This window comes from Periplaneta americana, chromosome 9, assembly GCF_040183065.1.
Source record: "Periplaneta americana isolate PAMFEO1 chromosome 9, P.americana_PAMFEO1_priV1, whole genome shotgun sequence".
NCBI classification, from domain to species: Eukaryota; Metazoa; Arthropoda; class Insecta; order Blattodea; family Blattidae; genus Periplaneta; species Periplaneta americana.
The window spans coordinates 168042504-168062427 of NC_091125.1; the positions used below are offsets into that span (position 1 = coordinate 168042504).

General features: G+C 35.5%; 1 protein-coding gene across 7 annotated transcripts in view; it reads left to right on the forward strand.

Moving 5' to 3' along the window:
- tim (timeless) overlaps nt 1-19924 on the forward strand; it is a 200764-nt gene that overhangs the window by 78739 nt on the left and 102101 nt on the right. For 4 of the 7 annotated variants that reach the window (XM_069836319.1, XM_069836323.1, XM_069836322.1 and 1 more), the window contains 2 exons: nt 9709-9833; nt 14280-14374. In XM_069836319.1, coding sequence (XP_069692420.1) covers nt 9734-9833; nt 14280-14374 — 195 coding nt within the window. In that variant the 5' untranslated portion in view covers nt 9709-9733. The remainder of the gene's footprint in view (nt 1-9708; nt 9834-14279; nt 14375-19924) is intronic. The other 3 variants (XM_069836324.1, XM_069836326.1, XM_069836325.1) reach the window with 1 other exon arrangement.

A 19924-nucleotide genomic window follows, 5' to 3' on the forward strand; every position in this document is an offset into this window, starting at 1 on the left:
GGGGGGTTATAAGGGGGCCTGAATTAAATAAATCGAAATATCTCGCTTATTATTGATTTTTGTGAAAAATGTTACATAACAAAAGTTTCTTTAAACATAATTTGCGATAAGTTTTATTCCTTGAAAAATTTTGATAGGACTGATATTTAATGAGATAAATGAGTTTTAAAATTAAAATAACTGCCATCTAAGGCCGTGTAATGAATTAAAAAGCAAATGACTTCGTCTATAAGGGGCCTTGGACAGCAACAATCGAAAGCTATGAAAGATAGCCTACAGATAATGTTTCTGTGTTTGTATGAAGTAATATCAGAAGCTAAATTAACCGATTTGTATAATTAATTATTAATTCACCATTGGAAAGTGTAGTTTCTCTAGATGGACATAATGCTATAATGTTATTACAGTAACTTCTGAGTGAATTGAGGACAGGTAAGATTAAAATAGCTTCTTATGCACAGAAAACTTGATAGGCTATTCTGTACATTCGTTTCTTGTATTTTCTAAAATAATTTTATGACCAAATGAGTGGTCTCTGGATCAAAATGATCGCATTTTAATTATGCAAATACAATTTAAATTAAGTAACATAATAAACGATTTATCCTTATATCAAACACGAATGTTCCCTGGATCAAATGTCCTATTTTAATTATGTAATTACTTTATATTTATTTCTAACGGGTGCAGCGGAGCGCACGGGTACGGCTAGTTATAAATAAAATTATAGTGTGGCAGTACAAATCAATCAACAATCTAACCTAAAGGAGCAATATTATATGGGCCCTCCATCACCATAGTGCAAAATATGGAAAGATCAGCGCAAGTAACGGTTGATTAGCGTTTGAATAATCGATATTCGATAAGGTGTAATCGATTACCGATAAGTTGTAAATGCTATCAAATTAAAGAAATTAAATATATTTTTTCCGTTCCTCATGAAACACGTAATATGACAGGAGACATTTTCCAATGGTCAGTAAGGCAAAATTGAAGGGGTACACTAGAAATAATATATTTTTCAGTTAGTAAGAACAAATTAAAGTAATAGGTAAATATTCAGGTCATCACCGCCACTACTGTTCTCCAACCAGGAGATCAACCGTGAAAGGAATGTGCTTACTATTGCCTCGTCTATTGGAGCGAAGTTATAACGCCAGTTCAAAAACCACGCGCTCTCCTGCATATGTTATTTCCTGTATGAAGAGATTAAAAGACCAGGAGATTAACAGTGATCTAATTTTGTAACTAGGGTAGTATCAATATGTCTGTATCAATGTTATGGTTTGTGCTGTGAGAGCTAGCCAATAGAAATAAGAATACCCACGTGTGTGTGTGTGTGTGTGTGTGTGTGTGACCTTATGACATCAACATTCATTCACAGCATTACCCTCTTTCGTCTCATTCGGCGGAGACTTTCTCGTGGTTGGAGCACAGTACGTATCAATTTTTGGTCCAGGGAAAATACATTGTCGTTTTTCATTTTCTCTAAACGCCTGCCTCAAGACCTCGCAGAGTGAATATGATTGTAGAGTACTGGTGAAATGATGATAATGGTGAGGGGAAACGGGAGAATCCCGAGAAAAATCACTCACGCCAGTTTTATCCGCCACAATTCTCTCCGTAACTAGACGGGAATCAAACCCGGATTGCCATGGTGGAAGGCAGAGGAGACACTTAGTCACAGGCGAGGTAATTCTCCCATTTTTTGGAAATGGGTATTTAAAAAAATATTAAACCAAATTATTGCTCTGCTTAAAATTAAGCACAAAAGAAATACATGCATTGCTTATTATTTTTCTTTGAAGAAAACGAAAAAAAATATTGTTTTGCAGTAGTTATATATACGAAACTCCTTATTTAAGCTTGTATATAGAGAAAAAATGGCCGCCCTTCAAACAGCTGTTCGTATCGATTGTCATTTTATGATGATGGTTGCCTTGTAACCTCAGAAGAACAAACCAAAGAGCACAGAATAATTAGAATTATATTGCTGTAGTTGTACCCAGGGATGTAGTCGTAAAAATAGTGTCAGGGCGCTACACGAAAGTTTATTATTATTATTATTATTATTATTATTATTATTATTATTATTATTATTATTGTACTATCTTGATTGTAATCCTTCTTACCTCGTGTCAGCAAATGTCTGTAGTAACAATGTTATAAATTCATAAATATGCTTATGCTATATCCTCGACGAAAATATAGCGTGATATCGATCAGACCCAGTTTTACTCTCGATACTTAGCGCGGCACACTACCGCGCACTATCGGATGCAATAGAGAACCTCAGATATTGTATAACTTTTCATAATGAACTTTCGAAACTATAACGTAGCTGTGTAACAGTTTTACTGTTATACACGACGTAAGTGCTTGATTATTAGTCTGGAATTTAGACACGACTTATAAACGAGTTATTCATTGTGTTAAGTATTTAGAATATTTAGATAATGAAACGTCTATGTGAAAGTTATTGCCGAGCGGGCTAGCGGCGTGGTAGAGAGCTGGCCTTGCATTCGGGAGGTCCGGGGTTCGATCCCAGAGGCTTGCAATCCTAACTGAGGTTTTTCATGGTTTCCGCAGTTATTTCCAGGCAAATTCCGGGATTGTCTTAAATGTTTGTGTTGTATCGGAGGTGGCCTTGGCATTCGGGGAGGCCCTCCATGTCCTTGTGTGGTCAAAAAAGTATGTATGTGATCCATAGATTAATTCCTCTCCCGACAGGTCGCGGCCCTGTAAGGCCCGGGTGGCGTGGGTCGTGTAAATGAACCTACAAGGGAGAGGTTAAACTGAGAGGAAGAAGAAGAGGAAGAGGAAGAAGAAGAAGTTATTAGTAAGACCATAAGTCTAAAAAATGATGTCAGTTTTTTCGGGACATACGGTAACATTATTGTAATCGCCCGTTATTACCGCCACTGCACAGGTTTGATAGGGAGAAATCGGGCCAAGTCTCACATTTAATATGATAATGAGTGAAGAAGAAGCGTCTGAGAGGTGATATGATAACACGTTGTAACCCTATCCCGCGACAACGTGAGCTATGCCGCATGAAGCCAACAATGTTGACTCTGACGTCACAGGCCGATGGTTCTCAGCCTCGTGAAAGGAGCGAACGGCGCGTCATCCATCACGTGTTGCAGCCGGCTCGCGTGTGCATGTACGTGGTCACTTCGCGGCCGTCTGCCGATACTCGAATGAAAGAGGCCAAGGCGTAATGAAACTGCGAATCGAACCGAACCGAATTTTTTCAATACAAGTGCATACGGGAGGTTCAAAATAATACGAGCCACGAGCAACAAGGCGAAATAAAGCATTGCAGTGGACATTTAATTGAAACAAAGGAAGACTGCAGCAGTATTATTAGTAGGGACCGCATTTTTATGTAATTACATATTATACTAGTGGCTTGCACAGCAAACGCTGCTGCAAACTAATGCTACGGTTTGGATACGACGATCTTCGTCGAACGAACATCGCTGACGATTGAAATCGCCAGCGGTCATCGTCAGAGAGTGGTTTCTTTACCGGCGAACTTCGTAGGTGGATAGTAAAGTGTTTTACATAGTTGACCATGTCTGATCAGCTGATAAGTGGATGACAATATGATAACGTTATAATATAAGTTTTGCCTTGAAAAACAAGTACGGATCTTTAAAATAGTTAATGTCACGTTTAGAAATAGATATACAGAGGGGTCTTTCAATTCATTGATATTAAGAAATCTTGAAAATGAACCCACCAATTATAAGGATTATTTCAGACTTTCTCCCGAACAATTTCATTTTGTTTTAAGTTCTATTGAAAAGGTATTGTAAAATTACCCACAAAATTTATTCACTAACCAATAAGCCCAGCTGAAAGATAAGCATAACTTTAAGGTAAAAACCAATGATATAAACACTTTATTTTTTTTTTACAATGTTATTTTTTTCATTTAGGAGCATTTATTTAGGAAATAATGTTACAATTAAAAAATAATAATGTGAGAACGAGGTTGTTGCACTTCTCTCCTTTGCTCGGAATTCCACTTCACTTACTATTTCACACTGAAACTTTTGCTTCAGCAGCTAAATCTGCCGCATCGTGTTTGTGTCCTTCAATTATGAATCACTTTACTCAATTGTATTAATAGTTCTGGTTGTTGCAAAATATAGATTTGTTATTGTTTACGTTGGTTCTTCTTTTTGGTTCATGTCGAACAGGGATTTGTGTTTACTCAATTAATATCTCGTCTTCATTAGTGGAGAAATTGGAGAAAGATTTCTGTTTTACCGCTCTGTTCGTCGAGCCCAGCGACGTTCGTTGACGTTCATCGCCGTAAAGAAACCATGCACATTCAAATCAACGGGACAGAATCCCAGCGAAGATCGCCAGCGATGATCGTCGGCGAAGATCGCCGTAGCCAAACCGTAGCTTAAGTTCGTTAGACGTTCACATAAAATTTTTTCAGATTTATTTTCAATGAAGAATACCAGACATTTTGAAAGTTATTTGCTTCCATAATAATGAAACCTACTCCCTCTGAATGTTTTTTTTATGCCAAATACTTTTTCTTGAACCTACCCACCTTCAGTTTTTGAGTTTCAACGCGAAAACTCGAGTAACAATGTCAGGACGATAGCAATAGTTATTTCAGGTCATTGTGGATTTTAGGCGAAAGTTACAAAATGTCAGGTTTCGAACAATAGACATAGCATCTTGGTATAGCTGCTACATGTAGAGCTTGAAATGTAAAGCGTAATATCATTTCATCCTGCTAAGAGATCTTGCTGAAATGATCAGAAGATTACAAAATTTTCTAGCCCTCTTATTTTATCAGTAAGTAATACGTTTTGGTCTTTTCTTAGGAACTGTAATTTTTGCGCGCTCTCGAGCCAATACTGAAGAGAATGACGTACGTTTTATAGTTATATATAGCAGTCACTCAATAAATTATAGAAATGAAGATCTAAATTAAGATATTCTCTACATTTACTTACATAACTTCAAAACGTTTCACTTTCATGTCATCAATATAGCATCAATATTATGTACAATTAATGAAAAATAGACGCATCATGATATTAACTGTAATAATATTTAATTTCTAATTGTAATAATGTCATCAAACCACCTCAAGTTTCGTAGATTTGAATATCAAATACACAGCTGTACTCAGAAAATTATACACTGCAGAATCAGTTTTTAATAACAAATTGAATTGAGCTCTAAATATGTCGGCAATCCTGCAGGTCATGGCCTTCGTGTAATAGCCTATTGTTTATTGTAATGTGTGTTTTGTTCTGAAATTCAATCAAGTCGGCCGTGATTCAATAAAATTAGTTCTCAAAACTGACAACAGATGGATTTTGGAAAATAGGAAAATTACGTAGGAAAATTGACATTTCACTGAAAACTACTACTTTTCCGAAAAACTTTGGATGCCAGGCATGAAAATGAGGGGTCACTCATTAAAATCCGTTCAGCCGTTTTCCCGTAATTTCCATTACCAGTTCAAATTATATATATATATATATATATATATATATACACCTTTCAGCCTAACCGTATATAAATAACAAATCTTTGCGAATCTTGTAATTACCAGTAACATATATTAAAATTTGATACTACATATTTTTACATATTTACCCGACATTACATATTATGGCTTGGTAATACATATTTAGGGGTTTTATTAATTTTTACTTCTCTGAAAGAAAAAAAAAGACTTCTGCTGGGGAAGTTTACAATTTGAAATACATGGATTTAAAAAGTCTTTTTACCTACCCAAGAAAATATATATTTCTGGACCAAACATAACATTCTTAGTTCCAGGAAGTAATAGAGGCACTCACCCCATACCGCCCACTGTAAATATGAGTGAACAAAAGGCAACCTTTCTCATACAACTACCTTGTATTGTAAAAATCACTCGCAAAGTAGCGTTGCTTTCATGCGGTGGAGTGGGACGAGGACGACATGATTTGTCTCGAACTATAATTGTTCTGCACACGTCTTAACAAGCCGTTCCCATTCTATTTGCAACCTTACCCACTCTCTTCCTAATCCTTCCAGGGAAAACCCATGTCAAGTCTGACATGACTCGCAATAAAGTAGCCAACTTTTGAAAAGAAGCTGAAGCAAAGGAACAAACTGAAAAGATGTTGAAATATTAAAATAAATAGCTTTTCAGGCTATTGCGTGACCTCTTTACTTTAAATTTAGTAGATCTATACAGAAATGGGATTTTCCGATCAACTAGAAAGTATGGTTCTCGGCTGGAATAATCCTACCGTTCTAAATGAGACAGGAATGTCACTTTTCATACAACAGTTTGTATAGACGCCTATAGTTTGAAGTTTTACTCTGGTGCTCTATAAAATCACAACTGGGGAGTCATACCTATCCTATACCTGCCAGACATTGATATTAAATATTTTAATGATTTTACATATTTTGGTACATATTCAGCTTATTTTTCTTACATAAATATGTACATATTTCACACCTTGATATTACATAAAAATCCGGTCCCTAATTTTTAGCTTTGTGAGATGTGCTAATTGCAAAACAGGTTTTGCCAGAATGAAATATCTCGGTGTAAAAGAGGCTGTTGTACCAGTAGGGGGTCACTTCGGTGGGCTAATAATAACATTAAATCCGAGACATGACAGTCCATGAAGGACCATGACCGACCAACCGGCTGCTGGCCTCACGTCCACATGCCAAAGGAGAGGTGCACGATCATCCAACCAGAATGGAGGTATCGTGTGATTAGCACTATGATCTCCACAGCTGTTATTGCTGGTTTTCATAACCGAATTTCGCTACTCTTCGTACTACCCAAGTGCACCACGATGCTGGGTGGGCACCGGTCTCATACACTGGCCGAAATTTCATGAGAAAATTTCTTCCCCCATGAGGACTCGAACCAGCACGCATTCTGTAACGCGAGTCCTAGACAGGATGCCTCAGACTACGACGCCACGGCGCGGGACCGATTAATAATATTAAATAAATAATAATAATATTTTATCGAAATTAAATGACACTCTTTAAAATATAGTGAATTCCGAAAGACCATTCCTCGTATTCGCAAGTCAGTTCAATAAATGCAAACATTTATGAAGGCTACAAAATCAACGAATTTCTCTTTAAAAAAAGAACAAAATGCAGTAAAAACAAGATGTGGAACTATTTAGTAGTTATTAATTGTAGTTAACAAAGAATAAAAATATATAGTTTTCTTTTTTTCGTTGTTGGTAACTCTATAGCATCTATTAGATGCTTTATGGTTGTGCTAACAGATGGAGTTACTTGTCAACAATGAAAAATATATAGTGAAAACAAAATGAGAACCTTATTGATTGTAATTAGTAAATAATAAAGATAATGAACAAAAACAAAATGTAGAACCATTTAGTAGTTATTAATTGTATTAGCGAAGAATAAAAAGGAAACGAAATATAGTGAAAACAAAATGTATTCAGTTATGATTGTTAATTATACGTAATTGGTAACGAATATAGCCTAAATTGAAAAACAAAAATGCAGTAAAACCAGAGTAACAACCATTCAGTAATTATTATTAGAATTCTGTGGCTCACTATCAAGAGTGACATATGCCTTCTCTTCATATGCACTGCGGAGAGATTTCGGATATTGGTCCACAGTCTAGTGACTAGAAGTTGTGCACCGCCATCTCTCCTAGTCTCGAGGTAGATATTTTACACGAAACTCTGATCCCGTCTGGAATCGAACCCGGACCGGATAGTCTGGAAGCAGACGTGCTACCACAGCTAACTCAGCGGACTACATTGAAAATGTAGAAGTAGGGAAGGAGGAGATAATATATATCTCCTTTTCGACATTCAGATATTTATGATAATGCCATTCTCTGCAGAAAGGGCATGAGTCAAAGACTCGTGACCTTTCTACAAAAACTGAAGATTTCGAAACCCATTACAGCCTGTCTGTGGGGTATATTCGGTCCGTCCTAACTTAATCATTGTTAGAAACTAATTTTCGTAAACAAGTTGACACTTGACCTTTCTGCAATGACCGATTCAGTTACTGTATGAACTCCGCACTTAGTGGAAAAAGGTCATAAATGAATATCGACCATAGCCCAGAGAAAAATATTTTCTGATTGTGCATAGTAGTCCTACTTATTAATTCCACCATACGTACTCTATAGTTGGTGGAAGAAGGTCATAAAACTCGTAAATTAATATCGATCATAGTTCAGAGAAGGAATATAAGCTTATAGGCGGATTGTGTAGGCCTAATATAGTAATCCGAACAAATGTAATATTGTAAAATTCCTTTGCAGAATGAAAAGTTACATTTATTGGGGTCAAATTTCTGCACATTTAAAGGACAAAACTAATTTGTTTCTATCATAGCTTACTTACTTATTTACTGGCTTTTAAAGAACTCTGAGGTTCATTGCCGCCCTCATATAAGCCCGCCATAGGTTCCTATCCTGAGCAAGATTAATCCAGTCTCTATCATCATATCCCACCTCCCTCAAATCCATTTTAATATTATCTTCTCATCTACGTCTCGGCCTCCCCAAAGATCTTTTTCCCTTCGGCCTCCCAACTAACACTCTTATATGCATTTCTGGATTCGCCCATACGTGCTACAGGTCCTGCCCATCTCAAACGTCTGGATTTAATGTTCCTAATTATGTCAGGTGAAGAATACAATGCGTGCAGTTCTGTGTTGTGTAACTTTCTCCATTCTCCTGTAACTTCATCCCTCTTAGCCCCAAATATTTTCCTAAGCACCTTATTCTCAAACACCCTTAACCTATGTTCCTCTCTCAAAGTGAGAGTCCAAGTTTCACAACCATAAAAAAACAACCGGTAATATAACTGTTTTATAAATTCTAACTTTCAGATTTTTTGACAGCAGACTGGATGATAAAAGCTTCTCAACCGAATAATAACAGGCATTTCCCATATTTATTGTGTGTTTAATTTCCTCCCAAGTATCATTTATATTTGTTACTGTTGCTCCCAGGTGTTTGAATTTTTCCACCTCTTGGAAGGATAAATTTCCGATTTTTATTATCATCTCTTAAATTGACTGAGCTTATTGGAAATTAGATCAATGGCTTTGCCAAAACACGCTATGAAATGTTTCATATAAAATAATCTTTATCTCAAAAAGGAAGTAAAAACGAGAAAAATTATATTAAACTTTTTTGTTTGAAATATCTCAAAGAATAACTCCCTGAAATTAATGACATTACTTGCGGTTGACTTTGTAATATACTAATATATTATATTATATTACATTATATTATATTATATTATATTATATTACATTACATTACATTACATTACATTACATTACATTACATTATATTATATTATATTATATTATATTATATTACTTTACATTATATTGTAATGTGTTGTATTGTATTGTATTATATTACATTACATTGTATTGTATTGTATTGTATTATATTACATTACATTATATTATATTATATTGTATTGTATTGTATTGTATTGTATTATATTATCTTGTATTGTATTGTATTACATTACATTACATTGTATCGTATTGTATTATATTATATTACATTACATTGTATTACATTGTATTATATTATATTATATTATATTATATTATATTATATTATATTATATTATATTATATTATATTATATTATATTATATTATATTAAATGTTCTTCTTTTTCAGCCATATCGTTGTCATAAAACTTATCATGGAATGGATGATTGTGAATTCGGCGCAGCTTCATGGAATGTTCGCATCTCTCGGCTGTCAAATAGGAGATAAATACAATGTCAGCAGTGACTGTCTTCGTAAGTATTACATTAATTCTGCAGATCATACATATAAATTCTTAATTTGTCTTATAAATATAATCATAAAATGTTTGAAGAATCATCTAATTATTATCTACTGTGTATATAATTATTATCTCTATACAAGCTATACATTGCAATGGGGGACCTGACTGTTAAAAACAGAGGTTTACAAATTTTATAGGTACCGGTACATTAATTATTTTGATCTTACTCTATAGTTCTACATTGTTGCTGTACATAGAACACGCGTTTAAGGAGCATCAGAGGACTTATAGTCAGGATTATTTTGAAATGTGTATAGTTTCAAGGTATGAATGAAATAAATTAAGTTCTGCAATATTGCCCTTGTTATTTTCACTTGCAGTTAATTATAAATGCTTAAGTGAAGTCCAGGAAATGTAGTTATACTGGGATACTGGGTGTTCATTTCAAAGTGTGTCATGACGTCACTGTTGATGAGTCAGCGATTTGAAGCGAGTTTCAGCTTTTATGTCAGAGAAGTTTCCTATTAATCAAGGCGTTCAATCTGAACTTGAGAACGTGTACGGTATAACTTGAACGTCGTAGCAACAGATGGCGGTCTACACGGTCTGTGTGCTACCATAACCTCTTTCGAACTGTGTTTTGCGCGGGCAAGTCGTACGCAGGGTATTTGTTATCATCGTTTGCGCACGGCAACATTCCACAACACAAATCAAATGCTCCGTGTCTATGTTGACCGTCGAAATTAATGTCAACAAATACGTAAGTAATCGTCTTAACCCTCCCCCCATATCTCGACAGTAAGAAAAAAACTCACCTCAGTACATGTTTCGAAACAGTTCACATTCCTGCCACTACCGGCGTCACTGTACGTATCGGTAAGCACTCTTCAGAATGAACGCCGTACTTTCTAGGCAACTTCTTTGACACATAGGTAGGAAGTGTAGGAAGATTGAATTCTCTAGGCTCATCGACTAGCCAGATGACGGCATACAGCGAGCCATGACACACTTTGAACTGAACACCCAGTACTGAGGTCACTTGCTTACATACAAGTAGGAAAATAGGCGGTAAACTTCTGATCCTTCAATCAGAGCTCGTACTATGAGGAATAACTCGGTGACTGATGACTTCGTAACACTGCACGGTAGATCTACCAATGCCAATTCCAAATTGCACCAAAGCTTAAAATACCGGTAATCAAAATAGTGATTTATTCCCTTTCAGCAAACGACTATTCATTTATTCGTCAATGATGCAAATGAAATAGCTTTCAATCATTTTGGTAAAAACGAAAACATGCAATGGCGATTTAGTCGTAATAAAATTCGAAAATGTTGATTTTTGTGTAAGAAGAATGAACAGTGAAATTAGTATCGATGAAACATCTCTTTACTAAGCCAAATTGATTATTGTAATATATAAAATTATTTATAATTTTTGTTGTTGCACATATTGCCCAAGTGCTGATCTTCCAGATGAGAAAAAACCGATATCTTAAGTGTAGGAGATCATTACCGAATGTGCATTAGGCCTACAGCTTCCTATTATTTGTAACACGTGTAAACCAATTGTTTTTACTTTAATGAACCTGAAGTAAAGTCAGATATTTTTTATAATTTATATAAAATTAATATGTTCGATTTTCGCAAATATAAAAATTTTAGAAATAACTGAGACGCACTTTGGAACAAGAATTTCACTACAAAATCTTGAATTTGAGATACATTTTAAATCTCGTATAACAGTATTGCGCAGAAAGACATTCAAATATTTCTAGATGGTGCTATATTTTTTGGAGGGAAATAATGTTTTGTCAGGCGGGAGATGTGTTGTTAAGGATTCATTAGGTATATGCTGGAAACTGTTCCCTTGATATAATTAGTTTGCGCGCTTCTGATGTGTTGAGTTGCTTGATTAAGATGATGTATTTTTTAATAACATCTGTCATTGCAATATTACTATCAAATATAATTTTAAAAGTAGAAGATTTTTTCTCCGGGTATCTGATTTTTGTTGCTATTCAGTGACTCTTCATGTTTTAAAATAATTATTTCTCAGTTCGTGAATTATAGCTGACATTGCTCCAGAAAGAGTGACGTTTAGTGTGAAATTTCCAACGCATAAGTAATAAATACATAATCAAATAATTGTGTAAATAGGTAAACATATTATTAATTATTATTGTCATTATTTATTATTATTATTATTATCCAAACCCGTGTGCTTGTGTCTTGAAGGCCTCTCATACCCATAGCATTCTTTTTCAAGTTCTTTTTTGTTTTATTTTCGTATTTTTTATTTATGGCTTCCGTTCATACAGTCATTTCGGCCATTTCTGTCCACAATTTTAAGTAAATGTCCTCACCAATTTAGAGTTATGTTTTCAATTCTACATAATGATACTTTCATTGTCATTCATTTTCTTTTTAATGTCTATATTTTGTATGTGTTCTAATCTCTAGATTTTAGCGCTTCTATGTAGGTAGTCTATCTCTGTTGCTGTTATTTTTCTTTTTCTCTTAAAATCTACAATCAATACTCAGATTTAGTTACCATAGCAAAATATATGTGCTTATCCCGCCATCTTGACTTTATAGAGGATATAATTTTCTTATTTGTTCTATTCTTTAACTTCATGCTTGCCAAAATGTACTTTTCTGTTTTTCCTATTTATCCTTACCCCAAAATATTTAGAATGTCCAGTCTTTTGTATTTCTTCTCCTCTCACCAATAAGTTTTCGTTTTCATTACCATTAATTTACTCATTTTGTATCATCTTGTATTCGGGAGGTCAGGTATATGATCCCGGCTATCCAGACTTGGATTTTTCGCAGCTTCCAAAATACTGCCAGATGAATGTTGAGATAGTACCAATTTAAAGGACCATGAATCGACTTCTTCCCAATTCTATGTCGTCTTTCACCATCACTTCTCATATACATCGTGTCTAAAAAAAATGCCAACACTTACATGGGTAGTGATTGAATACAGAACATCTTTTCATTGCTTTAAAATAAGGTAGGTCACGCTATTTCTACAGTTATAGTGAATTTGGTCTCATCTCCTTTGTAAAATGGCTACAAGGTTCAGCATGGAGCAAAGACGAAACATTGCGGCAGGGATGGAAGGTGTTTCAGTCCCCCACACTGGTTCACAAAACGTATGAAGCCTACTGAACAGTGATCCACCATCTAGATTTACCGCATTTATAAGTTGACCGAAACCAGCTCAGTTGCTGACAATTATAAAGCGAAGAGCAGTCAACCACGTACAGGCCGATGCCTTGAAAACATAGTTGTTGTACAAGAGGCTTTCTTACGTAGGTAGTCCAAGCAAATCAACAAGACGATACTGTGCAGAATCTGGTCTCTCCAGATCAACTGTATGGAAAATCTTGAAGGATTTTGGGATACGGCCATATCATATGCGACGAAGATGCATTGGTAGAGGAGGACCAATTCAATGGCCAGCACGTTCACCGGATCTTCCTGTGATTTTTGGCTGTGGTGTATGCTGAAGGACCATGGATAAATTATGAAATTAGTTTATATAAATGTGAATCACTATCCATATAAGTGTTAACATTTCGTGGAGCTGCACAATCCGACATCTTCTGCGATAGACACGCCACCCATCTGTGAAGTAATCCTCTGACAAACCTATCCTTTAGCGGGCATTACTGGGGTCCACGGTATTATGGAGAAATCCGAGAAAAATTATATTGCCAAATAAATAATTTCTGGAATTATTTCCTGGGCTCTGACACACAAAGAAAGAACATATGCAAGGTTAGTCTAATATGGCCAGCACGTTCACCGGATCTTCCTGTGATTTTTGGCTGTGGGGTATGCTGAAGGACCATGGATAAATTATGAAATTAGTTTATATAAATGTGAATCACTATCCATATAAGTGTTAACATTTCGTGGATCTGCACAATCCGACATCTTCTGCGATAGACACGCCACCCATCTGTGAAGTAATCCTCTGACAAACCTATCCTTTAGCGGGCATTACTGGGGTCCACGGTATTATGGAGAAATCCAAGAAAAGTTATATTGCCAAATAAAAAATAATTTCTGGAATTATTCCCTGGGCTCTGACAAATAAAGCAAGAACATATGCAAGGTTAGTCTAATATGTTATCGTGATTTTTTGTACTCCAGCAGTATTATAACCATCGTTATTTATTATCCTTCCACACAAACTTTTTTAATCTCATTCGATCTACAATACAAATATGAGAAAAAAGTGGGAAACTGTATGTGTGTAGCAACGACCAGAGTATTATGTTATTAGTGTGTGTTTATGTTATGTGTGTATGAGTGAACGGTTAAAAATAAACTTCTTTCGGAGATATTTCCTTCTTAGATCAGACTTTACTTCTGTATTTAATTCTGGAAATAACTACATGGAATAAAATATTTAAAGTTTGTGATAAATTCTTAATTTCAGCAATTCTAGACGAAATCTTAGGGAAATTACTATTAGAAGACAGAACTCTTCGCACTTTTCGTAGGGCACTTGGTTTCTCACAAGTTATTAAGAAGGTAAGTGGATCATCTATGACAGAAATGTTAGTTCGCAATAACATTTCTGTTTTTATTATGTATCAGTAGAAAACTATTCTTTATTCTATGTACAGATGTATCTTTTATGTCGGCTCTTCCGCTGTCTGACCCATCCGGCGAGTAGCGATGTGTCACTGATGGGCGGATAGTTGTGTCAACTCACGGAACATTTAACTGGTTCTTCGGTACTAGTTACAATTCTAGTTAATGAAAAATATCATCTAACATCGATCGAAGTTATTGGATTACTGATTGGGGCTAGAGGGACCATCACAAAAAGATTCGCGCATTTTTGCAAGCAGTTTGGTCTAGGACAAACTCTTGTCACTGAAGTATCTCCGTCTGCAGTGAAGGGATCTATAAAAATCCTAAGAAACCATCTCTACACGTAAATAGATTGATTTCTTTCCTATGGCGATCTGCTCACTTAAGTTGGGTCTTGCAACTAGTGCTAAATAGACGACTGTGATCATTTGATAGCAAAAGGATACCGTACTAGGAAATTTTATGTTTCTTCTGGAATTAATGATCTTTTGTTTAGTCGTCTTCAATTATGTGGCCGGGAGGAAAAAGATCTTAAGTAAAAATTTTATACTTTTCAGGAAAGCAGTAGAAAGATTGAAATTGGTGTCAATTATAGAGTTATTTTAATTAAGAGGTTTTTCCTGGATATTATTTGTTTACATTTTTCTAAAATAGGTAATACTGCTCATTTAACAATTTTCTTGATTATTTCCAAAAATAGCCGCACTTAAAAGTCTTTTTAAGACTAGAAGCCAAACTGAGTAGAAGGGACTATTAAACGTAAGACCTTTTTCATGTTAAAATAAATGAGAAATGTAAATTATTAGGAATGCAAAATGGGTCTTAAACAAATATAGGACTGTTTACCCTGGTCCTTAAAGTTTTAAAAGGAAAGGGCATCAGTGTGTGATAAAATGGCTAAAATACAAGTTAGACCTTTTTGATAGGGAAGCATGGAAAGTAAACATGTGATGGTTTGTAAGGAATAAAGTATTAAATATTCTAAGTCCTTTATTCTGTGTGTGCTCGATTCAAAAAGTACTTAGGACATTTGGTAACGCTCTGTAAATCCAGTCAGGAGCCTTATTTGACTTTAGCCGTTTTACCAGATTGTAGATAATTGTTTCCGCTTTCAGAATATATAAAAATCTCATTTTCACAAAAAATTGACTTAAGACCTTTTTCCTCCCGGCCACAATAATTGTGTTATTCCTTTTTATTTTCCTTCTCCATTGTTTTTTTTTCATTATAATTGTGTACCTACCATTTACTAAAAAAAAAACAACAACAATTTTTTGGTAAGCTTTGTCTTCTAGGCAGCCTTCACTTGGAGGAAGCTGAATAAAATTCTGTATCACTAAGGCCTGTTTCACAATGTACTGGGTGTTTGACTCAGGCTTTTCATAAATAGGCGCCTACACAACACGAATAGAGATGCATTACAGACGCTATGTTCGGTCCAAGTTTGTCGAGTATAAGAAAAACCGAATTTCGCTGTGGAGAAGCAGATCTGTTATGTTCGTCCGAACTTGCCTTTTGAAGTTAGTTGCCTTTCCTTTCTCTCCCATCTCATCATGCTTTAGCTGCGTAAGAATTTTAGAACAAATCTTGTGATGTTTTATTTAATTGTAACCGCAAATAATTGTATTACAAAAATGTGATTACAGATACACAGAAATATACATAAGTAAATCACAATCTCTGTTTACTATACCAACTTCCGACAGAAAGCATATATATAGTTTATATTCTTCACTTAATTTTCAAATAAATCACAGTTGCTCGGTAATAATAGATATGTGATTATAGGGATGATAAAAGTATTATAACATGAACACATAATATAAAGTAAATTGTTTACGTCCATAAAAATAAACGATTTCATTTTCATACTACACACCATTATAACTTACAGTAGTCAATCTGTCTATAAATAAAATATTCATTTCCATAATGTACAGATACGGAAATAAAATTTGGAAATTGTTGCCTACATACAGGTGTTGCAACGAAACTCGCTCCAAATTTTTATTTTAGCTTATAGTACCTAACCCTTTTCTTATTTATACAAAGTGGGCCGCGAGAAATAGTACATTTTATGTTGGTAATCAGACAGTTAATAATGGATTTTTCCGTCAATTGTTTTGCCCAAACAAAATAACTATTAACAAATACCTTACTATAATAATATCGGACAGCTAGCAGTTCTGCGCGCGAACGACGCTGGTGCTGCTACCTAGGCGGCCGGTGTGGCGATACTCGCGAAACAAGCTGTTATCAACTGCAATATATATTGTTGCTGGGCTAGTTAATAGTTTTATTAATTAGTGCTGTGTTAAAATGGCAGGGTGTTTATGTGCTGTTTATAATTGCTACAATTACAGGATTACAAATTGCTCCAAATCGTACTTTCGATCTCCGAGGGATCATAAAACGTGAGTCAACAACATTCTTTAGTAGGCTTAATTCCTTCGTCTTTGTGTTGATAGAAAAATACAAATTAGCTTTTTTATTTAGACCTAATAAATGAATAGAAGTTAAAATGTATTGGAAATTTTAAGGTTTTAGCAAATTAAGCTTTATTGTTGTCCACATGCCTTTACGAATTTATTACAAGCATCAGATTACTACCAATTTTATCTTTGCAGTTGTCAGCAATGGGTATATAAAGCATTATTGTAAATTCATTCTTAATGTCAGAATTGATTTTGTCTCACTAAACCAAAGAAAAAATATGTAACAATTAATTACGAAAAGTAATATGAAGTAAGCATTATTTCTCATAATATGCAGCTTTGATATAAGATAATTTTACATTAAATACTATTCAACATTTCTTAAGTGTTTCATATTTTATTCCACATTAGTAACTCACGTTTTAAACAATAGTGTGAATCCCGCTATGTTAATATTTGTATTATCCATTATCCATTTTACATAATCACTTGTATAATAGTATGTAATTTTTTTACTTCATTTCATTACTCTTCAATGTACTTTCATCTCATGTTTCTCCGAACTCAAATTGTACTTTATTTTTAAATTTATCATTGTTCCGTATTATCTCCGCAATCATATTGTATTTTTAATTTAACCTCCGCTTTGTATTCTGGATCCTAGTGGTCAGCCGTAGATTTCGGCCAGATGTCCCAAATTGTAGAATTTGTTGTTGGATGTAATTCCATGCCGCTCCGCTAGATGTCAGGTCCGCGATATTTCGCACTTAGTCAATGCTGCTAGTATACAGCTATCCGGTATTATTATAGTAAGGTATTTGCTATTAATGTCATTTTGTTATCCATGCATGAACCGTTGGTCGCAGATCTGCCGGGGCAGTGGAAGCATATATTCGTGAAAATAGTGTTATTTTCGCGCATCGTGAGTTATGACGTGAAGAGAACCGTCATCACCGTATTCCGGACAGAAGAACGATATCCAAGTGGGTGAATTAATGGAGAACAGATGGTTCAGTCGTGAATACGAAACATGAGGGGCCGTAGCCTATATAATAATTCAGCCGTTTCAACACAGGAGTGACGTGATACTGGGAGATCGAGAATCTGATCAAAGCTGAGTATGAATTTCTCATTGTATTTTCGATATTTTTTTCGTCCTTAGAGAACCAAGCAAAACATGCTTGCAGTATTAGTGTCTAAACAACAGAACGTATGATCCGTCCCAGGAATCTGTAGAGTAGAAAGACGAAACAAGACCTTTGCGCAAATGGAATGTGGGAGGGTTAGGGACAATGATCGCTCTGGGGGAGGTGTCGGTTGAACGAAGCCCGCTGTCGCTTGCAAGGAGAGGATCATTTCTATGTGAACTCTACTCTACCTTCTACCACGAGCATCTTACCTCTTAGCGGCCTCGAGCTGATGCTGCCCTCAATACACTCCGACACAGATAGACTCCGCCCCCATATGCGTGAAGTTACTCTACAGATTCCAGGGACGGATCATAGGCCTAGTTCGCAAGAATACACAATCTTCTTCCCCCATACCTCCCATTAGTCTTTTTTTTCTTTGTCCATGGCAGGGCAATTAGCTTGTCGTTATTCACCTCGACTCAACGAGCATCCTAATAGATGTCGCTAGTGTCGAGAAGCTCAGACAACTTAGTTCGTCAGAAACTATCCAGAGTTCACCACTGGTGGTAGATCCACATTACGTGCTTTACAACAGATGCAATAAGCCTTGGACTTACTCACCCAATGGTCTACTAGATGGCGACTGAAAATTAACGGCGAAAAAAGTACAGCAGTAGTTTTTACAAGGAGATTTCCACGATTATTACAACCGCTCTCTGTTCAGAATCAACACATTCCCTTCAAAACAACGGTGAGATATCTTGGTCTAGTACTGGATAGTCGTTTGACATACAGACAACATATACCTATAGTTAGTACGAGACAGAGCTTTACAAAGATTCTTAGCATTATATCCAATACTTAAAAGCTTCATTCCCCTCAAAACCAGACCATTGCTGTACACATCACTTATACGATCATACATGTCCTACGCGTCAGAAATTTGAGCTCAAACCCATCCCCGCCACATCAAGAAACTCGATGCCATCCAAAGAGCTGTGTGCAGAACCATCACAGGTGCTGATTTTTACATTACTAACGCACAACTGTACAGTGACCTGGAAATCATTTTATTCAGTGACTACGTACAGCACTTACGTAAAAATTATCTTCAGAAACTACAAACACATCCTAATCCACTTATTAAACCATAATTACACATAGCATTCAGTGAACAAACAAGTAATGTTAACTTTCCTGCAAAAATCATTGACTCTGAAAGTTTACCTACATATCCAGCTTACCAGTCTCCGTCTCTGATGGAGAAGATGGTCACACTTCATTTACGTACTCATGTTATACTAGGCAATATTCTTGTTAAGGCAAGGGTCCATATGACCTGGAACTTGTAATGACATGTGTCTTTATTGACACCACCAAATAAATAAACTCGTAATGAATAATGATAATGGAGAATTGTTGGGATGCCACAGGGGAGTGTTGCCTGAACCACGGACTTGCCCACCACAAGTTATATGTTCAGGGTCATCAACTGGGATTTCAAGCTGGGCCCCGTAGCAGTCTCAGTAGCTAACGTTCTATAGCTTCCTGATTCTAAGTGCACAAATGTTATTTCTGTTTTCTTCACACATGAAGGATGTAGTCTTACAGTTAACAGAGTTTGAACTCTTATTGAACCAGTTAAATGTACCGTGATTTCAGTCATCTTCTGTCCAAAAGTGGTTCAGCATTGTAAACACAGCCAGATCCTATCTGGCAGACACGCGTGAAAGAACGCTGCTAGTGGAACGAAAATTGATAATCAAGAATTTAGTTTTTATTTATTTAATTTTCTGGAAATATATTTTAAAGTTTCCGTAATGAAAATAATTGATATCAGTATATAATAGCCTCAAAATTGCTCATATAAAAATTAAAAGGTCATTTGCCCGAACTTTTTAAACTATTGGTAAGATATT